The following is an 8,339-nucleotide window of genomic DNA, read 5'->3' as shown; positions in this document are numbered from 1 at the left end:
CAGCGCATCGCGCAGCGCCGAATCGAGCTCCACGGGCGAGTGCACCCACAGCGTGCCGTCGGGAAGCCGCACCACCGCCATCTTGCCGCCGACGTCGGTGCCCTGGAGCCCGGGCAGGCGCGGGAAGAAGGGCCGCTCGGCGAGCCATACGTCGTCGTGGACCTGCGTGAGAACGGATCCCTGTGGATTGGACCAAGAGATGTCGCGGTCGCGCCAGTGCGCCGGCGCCGGCCGGCGCAACGGCACCAGCGCCTCCGCCAGCTGCAGGGACGTTTGCGGACTCCTCTCGCGATCGCGGAGGAGCGACGTGGCCGGCGTGCGGACCAGCGGCCGCACGATGGAGAGGAGCGAGAGGTGGAGCGAGACGCACATGTGCACTTGCTGGCTTGGGGGCGCCGGCGTGGCGCCCACAGTCCTCCTGCGATCGGCGCGCGCGCGGTTCGCGGTTTTTGCGCAGCCGCGCCGCCAGGCAGCCCGCCCCGACGTGACGCCGCCCTTCTTTTTCCGAAACTAGTGGGGACCTGCGGCGGACCCGCCTCTGTTGAGTGTTGTTCGGGCAGTGAGAGACGCAGGATCTGCACGCCAAAGTGGGGCCACTCCGCATTTTCATTTTGGTTTTGGGTTGTCGGAGATCATCCATCAGCACTCATGTCTCATCAGTCAGTCACGTCAGTCAAAGCAGTCGTGGCACGTGGAGCAGTCGCTGCATGCAACGGCGCCGCCACACGCTCCGGACGACCGACACACCGACACACCACGCACAATGGGAGGCTATCGCGCACGATCGGCCATCGCACCCACCGCAAACACCTCGCCGCACAGATGGGGGGAGGCAAAATCCCACACACACCGGAGCAGCGCAGACACCTTACACGTCAGCGCTCGCTCGATGTGGCCGGCGCTCTCCCCTCTCCTATCGCCTTTTCCACGGCGGCGTGCGGCCACGCGCCGCGCCGAGCCGGTCTCGGCGGGAGACCTCGGAGCCGCACGCGATGCGGGCATGCGCGATGGCTCCGTTGGCTCCGTGCCTAAGGCAGATAGATTAGGGTGTGAGCTGCGGCAGCCACCGTTTCTGTACCTCGATCACGTGCAGGCCGTCGGAGGCCGCGCTGGATGGCCCAGGGCCGGCGGCGGTGAAGGCGTCCGTCGATGAAGGGATGTCCTCGAGGGAGCCATCGTCCTACGCGGCTGGTGCACCGGTCCAGTTGTCGGAGTTCGAGATCGCCGTCGACTTGGAGAGTTCGGCCCGTTGACACTCTCACGGAATGTGAGCGACTTGGTGCACGCTGATAGTCGAGCATCATGGCTCGCACCTCATCCTGAGCGCAAGGAACTCGCCCAGGGGCCAGCTGTTGGCGTCGCCGTTTTGATCGACCTGCATCCACTGCATGGTTTCGTAGTCAAGCGTAAACGCCCAGGAGTTGGTGCCTGGGTGACTTGCTGATGAGAGCGCCTTCCAGGCGGGTAGTCGTGCCCCTCACCTAAGGTCATACGGCGGCGTCAGAGGGGGGGGAGGGGCGCGAAGCGTGAACATGGAGGCAAGCAGGTGGCTGCACCTCGCCAAAGCCGGCGACCTCAAAGTTGTCGTAGGTTGTGCGGGTATCGCTGAGCGTGAGAGGGACTGGATCGGCAGCAGCTCGGGCGGCAGCGGCCGGAGAGGCCGGAGAGCCGTCCGACGGAGGCCGGTCGTGCATCGGCGCGTCGGCCGTAGGGGCCGGGGGGGCGGCGGCATCCATGTACATATATCGCTGCGGGTCGCTGCGGGCCGACGATTGTGGACTGATCGATCGTCGGCGGGCGGTGTCTCGAGTGTTCAGCTGGGACGTTCTACGTTAAAAGAGCGTCGGCGCCGACACGAGAGACTTATAAGGGTAGACTCGGACGCTGCGCGACTCCCGAGACGAGAGAACGCAAGGGCGGCACAAAAAAATAATGGGCGGTCGGCGACGAGTAGAGCAGCAGGCGCGTACGGGGTAGCCGTCACTCTCCCGCCTCAAAAGGGCGGGGCTGTCCCGGAAAGTGAGAGACGCCGGGCAGCGTGGCGCATTACTGAACCCTCCCATACGTGCTCGTACTCCTCCTTCGCTGTCCCATCTCCTCGTCTCTTTCCCGCCTGGGCGGGGCGGTGGGCGTGCGCGCGGTGCGGCATGGCGTGTGCGTGTGCGTGACTGCAACGGAGGACCGCTCGCAGAGGACCATTGGGTTTGTACTATTAACAACGAAGGCGCTCTCAAAAAATAAGAAATTTGATCGTCGACGGACGAGTCGAGGAAACACTCGAAAACACGCCCAGCGGTGAAGACTCTGGCGTCGCCCTCGGAGCGGGCGCGCTGCCGTTCTGGCTCCTGGGCATCTCGCTGGGCCAGCGTCGGTGGCCCGCGCCGCATTCCCCGGTCGCGCATGTTCCCAGAGCTCCTCCTCCCCGCTCAACTCCCTCTCCGTCCGCCGGCGCGCTCGCGTGCGGGCGATCACTGGCCGCCTGGCGTCAACGCAGTGCCGGCGAGGGTGGGGCGGAGGCGCCTGAACCGCCTTCGCAACGAGGCTCACATCGGGGCTCCTTTTGCCGACGCGCCCGAGCTGACGTTGCGCGGTCCTCCCGACGGGCCGCCCCCCGAAAACGATGAGCTTCCGTGGTTCCAGCGCGGCACGTCCTTTACGGCGCTCGCTGCGCGTCTCGAGCGGCTCGGGATTGACCTGTCCCTGGACGAGGACTCGCGGGCTCCGGTGCTAGAGGACGACTGGGTGGTGGTGGACGAGGATGCTGCTCCCGCCACCGCCTGCGCCACGCTGCCTTAAAACAAAGCCGCTTCTTCCTAGCACACCTAGAACAAGTCGGAGACTCATTTCAGTGTGCACGATGTGTGTCTGTGAACATTAAAAAGGCGATCACCTTAGTCTCGCGCCCCCCGGCGCGCAGGCCCAGGCGCACCCCCCCCGGCCGCGGCCCCCCCCCCAGCGCCCCACAACACAAATAAATAAATAAAACGGACACCTCTACTAGGAGATGGGTAAAAAGGAACAGGTCCCCGCCCTGCGGTCTTTGTGCAGGGTTCTTTGTGGGTGTGGTCGGCGACTAGCCGGGGTCGTCCTCCCGATGGGGGACTAGCACTAGCCGTCTTCCACATGGTCCCTCGGGTCCCTGCTGCTCCTAATCTCGTCGTACATCCTCCTGCTGATCTCCGCAACATCCTGCTCCCTCCCTCGTCTCGCCCTGCGCGTCTGCTCCGCCTCCCCGTCGTCCGCCCTGCGTCGTCTGGTGACGGGTCCTCCATAGTCGGTTGAGGTCGCCGCCCTCCTCGTGCCTCTTCCCAACGTTCCCTCGGCGGCCGATGCCGTCTGCTCCGGCTCCCCAGTCCCCGGGTCTGCCCTGCCCTCGTCTGCGCTAGCTTCTGTTTCGTCATCACTGATGTCCGTCCTCTTCTTTCTCCTCTTGTTGTATGCTTTGTACATCGCGTCGATTCCTTTTCGCGTGAGCACCAGCCTGAAGCCCGCCCAGCAGCTGAACCGCTCCTTAAGTCGAAGGAGCATCATCAGTCTCACCCACTTCGCTCGCTGCCGACTGTCTCCGCTCCCTCCCGCTTGGGCCGCCGTCGCGGCCCTCGTTCGTCCCACTGGCTGTTGGCCTGTCCCCTCGTGCCCCACAACACGAACAGACTACACACACGAATTTTTTTCACATCGTTTTGAACGATATGAAAACGATATTTGACCCTCACCCCCACCGGCGACCGGGACTAACCGTCGTACGAGAGTTCGCGCGCCCCCGGCGCCCACCAGCATAAATTAAATGCAAAAAAGCGCTTCGGCGGTAGTGATCTAATCACCCGAATACCACGTTCGGATCGCTCCTCATCGCAAACCCTGTCAGCAGTTCACCTACGGGTATGTTCGTAAGAGCTAACATACACTGAAAAATGGAGCTAGGCTAAAGGGTGTGGATGCTGGGTGGGTTCACGAAATCCGGGGACGCGACCCACTTCGCCACAGACGATCCCGCGCCTCGCCGCGAAGACAAGCGGCGCGTGCCACTGTCTTTGTCCGGAGTGAGTACTCCAACGCGCTCGTCGGTGACGGTGTCCCCGGATTTCGCCGCGCTCGGCGAACCTCGACAGCGCCTTCGGTGGCATGCAGCTCTTTGCGACAGAAGCCTGGAGAGCAGCTCCTCTGCTGCTCACACACTCTGCACAGTTGACACAGCCTGCTGTGCGGCTGCCACAGCTGTGACAGCGATGGGCTCGCCCTCACTGGCCCTCAGTCACTTGTGCTGCGGCTTGTGTGAGCGACACTGCTCGGCGACTGCCGGCACACTGTGAGACCATGGGTGTGAGGTCAAACCACGCTACCAGCGCTTGGTCACATCGGCCCCGAGGTCAGATCCATCTACTCTGTTGATGACAAGACTTGTCTACCGGCTGGAGCCGAGCAGGAGGGCCCGGCGCACAACCCCCTGGTCAACTCGACCCTCCACACCCCGAGGGTTGCGCAGCACCGCAGCTATGAACAGGAGCGAGTTCGCGCTGCGCTAGGCTCAGACGGCGAGTTCGCGCTGCGCTAGGCTCAGTACGGCGAGTTCGCGCTCTGCGGCCTGCACCGCTAGGCCTATAGCGTTCCCTAACGTTAATTTGCATTGGGGGCCTAACAGTTGCGCTATTGTTACGGCGGGAGGCGCTCACGTTGCCATGCTCCCAATGCCAGACCCGAGCGACATTCAGGTGGTCGGCGCGTGCTCAGAGAAGACGCCAAAGGCGTGGGAGCTGAACAAGGAGGGATGCGCCATTATCGCAGACCTCTTCGGTACGAATGGCAGCAGCTTCGCCGGCCTCAAGCCGCTGAGATCGGTGAGCTCGTTGTTGTGAGCACACTTGGGGTTGTGTCTGAAGGCGGTAGACTTGCTCATAGGTGGTCTCCTAGGCCAAGACGCTTGCGGCGGCGCAGGCGGCGGCGCAGGCGGCGGCGCAGGCGGCGGCGCAGGCGGCGGCGCAGGCGGCGGCGCAGGCGGCGGCGCAGGCGGCGGCGCAGGCGGCGCACCAGTGCGAGCAAACCGTGCAACGAGGCGACCGCCGCCACCGGCCTCCACCGCGGCCGCACATCGCCTGATCCATCTCCAACACTCGGCCCACTCTTATAACACCAGGCGCTCGGCACGGGGCCCGGGGGCGTGACCTGAATAGCTAGACGTGAACCCTCGAGAGCCCACCGCGCGCGGCCTTCCCGGCGCCTCCCCGGCGCCGCCGCCGCGACGCTGTATCACTCACATCTGAACACCCAAGCCGCAGGTGTACCGATCGTGGAGCCAGTTCTGCTGCGGTGGAAAGGAAGGTGGGCATCCGTGGACAGCAGCGTGTAAACGCTCGCTGTGCACGAGTGCCGCGGGTGAATACCGCAAGAGCTTACCGGCGGCTGAGCAGGCGACCCTACCACAATTCTCGCCGCTGAGGGGTGAGTACGGCAGCACGGTGGCGGAGACAAGCAAGTGGACATACTGGGTGTGCGCTGCCCATGGCGCAGCCCACCTCACCCCACCGCACCTCGCCCCGCCCCATCCCACCTGTTCGATTCATTTATTTAGAGTTTTTGTGCTCGTTCAGGTGGACGCGGCCATGATCTTCGAGACACAAGTAAAGATGACCCAGAAAATGATGATATCTGCAGATGCAAAGGCGAAGCTCGCAGACTGGGGTAATAGGGAGGGACAAGACTGGAGCGGCTCTCTGCACATCGCGGCCCCAAAGGCCCCGCGGGATGGTGAGCGGGGTGGCAAGATGAGGAAGGCGGGGTCCTCTAGCGAGGGACGAGCCGGGGAGGGGAGGCGGAAGGCGCGGGGGCGGGCCTCGGCTTCGCGGGGGAGGGGAAGGAAGTAAAGCACACGTCTCAAATCAGATTCAAGTAATCAAGACACCTTTTGAGGATGAAACTCGCACATGCACGCGCCGCCAAGCATGGGAAGCATGCTGATATGTGTCTCAATTATACGGAAAAACGCCACCCAACCCTGGTACTTAGGTGAGTTTCCCGTGACATTTTTTTCACGGCTGTGGGACGGACGGCCGTCGCGATGCAGACAGGCGGGGTCGACACTGACCATGCTTCAAAATCGTCTCGAACACGGCTACACCACGGCCCACCCCAAGCGCAACCCTGGCGAGCTGCTTCCTGCAGCGGAGGACTGCACACGCGGGGCGAGGTCAGCTTCTGTGGTTGGTTGGTACGACAAGTATGCTTCCACCTGCGGGGATTACATGCCCGACACAGGCAAGCTGATTGTGCCTCGTCGCACTCGCAAAGAGGAGTGGGACGAATACAAGGCAGACCTCGGGGACGACGCCGTCTCCTACGAGACGTTTTGCAAGGTGGTCCGCAACAGTGACGGTTTGACGCATGTCAAACGCGCCCGGGCGATTCTCAACTTCCAGAAGTGCACAACCTGCGTCAATCTGGACGCGAAGGTGAACTCAACCTGCTTACGCTCTTCGGCCTGGGATGGTACGGCCTGAGCAGTATGCTTCATTGGCATTCTCATCTTAGCACGCTTGTCGGCCGGGAGAGTGTCCAGCGACGTTGGTGTATGCTCTGCCCAGTCATCCCACTCCTTTGCATCTTCCTCCGTGATCACAGAGGGCAGTTTGTCCCGGGTCTTTGATACTGCCGCTCGTACCGCAGCAGGGTCGAGCCGGCGGTTGCTGCCAGGACCCAAGATGAGGAAGGCGGGGTCCTCTAGCGAGGGACGAGCCGGGGAGGGGAGGCGGAAGGCGCGGGGGCGGGCCTCGGCGGCGCGGGGGAGGGGAAGGAAGTAAAGCACACGTTTGAAATCAGATTCAAGACACCTTTTGAGGATGAAACTCGCACATGCACGCCAAGACCTCACGACTAGCTACTTCCGCGCCGTCGCGGCTAGTACTAGCTTGCTGGCTCCGGGTGCTGAGCCCGGGTCCAGTCCGAGTCGGTCTTCACCAGAAGGGCAGGTTGATGGCCTTGCAACCATCCTAGTTCGCGGTATATCAGGTGGCGCACCAAGGACATGTCCCCCTGTGACCACTTGGAGCGATCGATGGACATGCCGAAGGCGCGGCGCCGAACAGCCTCGATGGCGAAAGGCCCGCAGTCCACACCGTTTTCCTGCTGCGGCATCTCATCAGACACCGTGATGGTCGAGGGAGTGCTGGTGCGGCGGTAAAAGCGAAACTCGCAAACCACCCAGTGGAAAGAACCATTGTGCCATGGAGCAAGGATGGTCCATCGCACGCCCTGCTTGACCCACCGCCTGATATTCGCTCGCTGTTCACGCCGCAGCACACTCCACGCGGCGCGGTGCTCGCCTTCCATCAACTTCTGCGCGAAATAGGTGCTCGCGCACACGACGTTATTGCTCTTGGTTGCGGTGCGCTCCACCAGAGAACCGTGAAGGCTGATCACATCGTCGTCCACAGCTTCGCCGTTCAGGAGCCGAGTCTTGGAGCGGGCAGTGTGCGGCTCAAACCCGGAAGCATGAGCCTGCTGCTCCTCATCCGACGAGCGCTCATCCGACGAGAGCTGGACGACGGTTGCGTCCTCTGGACGCGTGTACCGCTTCTCCTTCTTCGGCGTCGGCCCTTGGTCTTCAAGCGTGCCACTTGTAGCATTGCGCGATGGTGCAACCTTGCTGAGAAAGAAGGCGCCTCCACAAAATTTGGTAAAGCCATCGAGCACGAAAGCCGCAAGCGTGTTGGAATCGGACGCCACCATGGAATCGTAGAAGGTCGCCGACGCGATGTGGTTCGAAATCGGTTCATCCGCGTCGTCGATACCGACGCGCGGCGCGGCGAGCTCGGCGGCCGACTTCTCCGCAGTGGCTGCGTAATAGCCGAGGAGAAGTGACAGTTGTTGCTGTTGGTGCTGTCGGTGCTGCTCCAGCAGGTCATCGAGGGTGAGCGCCTCCTCAGAGTCGCGACCAGTCTCTGCAGCTTCTGAGAACCACGCAGCTTCGCGCGTCAGCAGCGGCTGTAGCCACTCTGCGTTTGGCAAACGAGCGGCCCAGCACTGCGCAAATGCGGGGTTGTGTTGCACCCAAAAAGGAAAAGCGGACGACGGAAGTGCGTACGCCGTCAGCAGCTGCTCAGGTGGCTCGAGGGGGTTCACACCGGGGTTGGACTCTCCCTTGGCGGAGGCGGCGTCCCCGGGGGAGAGGCTCGAGGGCATCCCTTACTCCCTCACCGCTATTCGCGGTTGAGCTCCTTAGCCTTCACGTGGGGTGGAAACGTCGCCCAGAGATGTTTGCATGGTGTCCACGCAGCCGTGTACGAACTATGCGGATTTCAACCGACTATGCGGTTTTTATTAGCTAGTCTGTTAGGAGCTCCGCG

The 8,339-nt window shown here is 63.0% G+C and overlaps 2 protein-coding genes across 2 annotated transcripts; one reads left to right on the top strand and one right to left on the bottom strand.

Annotated features, from left to right (window-relative positions):
- Positions 1-2,400: 2,400 nt before the first annotated feature.
- On the top strand, positions 2,401-2,796 carry EMIHUDRAFT_247972 (hypothetical protein; the record flags this gene model as incomplete). Its single annotated transcript, XM_005763654.1, has 1 exon — positions 2,401-2,796. One exon carries the CDS (start codon positions 2,401-2,403, stop codon positions 2,794-2,796), a length of 396 nt encoding a protein of 131 aa, XP_005763711.1.
- A 4,101-nt stretch (positions 2,797-6,897) lies between these two features.
- EMIHUDRAFT_247966 (hypothetical protein) lies at positions 6,898-8,175 on the bottom strand (the record flags this gene model as incomplete). Its single annotated transcript, XM_005763653.1, has 1 exon — positions 6,898-8,175. One exon carries the CDS (start codon positions 8,173-8,175, stop codon positions 6,898-6,900), a length of 1,278 nt encoding a protein of 425 aa, XP_005763710.1.
- Positions 8,176-8,339: the final 164 nt, after the last annotated feature.

The sequence above is a fragment of the Emiliania huxleyi genome (assembly GCF_000372725.1).
Source record: "Emiliania huxleyi CCMP1516 unplaced genomic scaffold EMIHUscaffold_620, whole genome shotgun sequence".
Taxonomy (NCBI): Eukaryota; Haptophyta; order Isochrysidales; family Noelaerhabdaceae; genus Emiliania; species Emiliania huxleyi.
The sequence above is the reverse complement of the archived record's forward strand: the minus strand, read 5'-3'. Positions and strand labels throughout refer to the sequence as shown.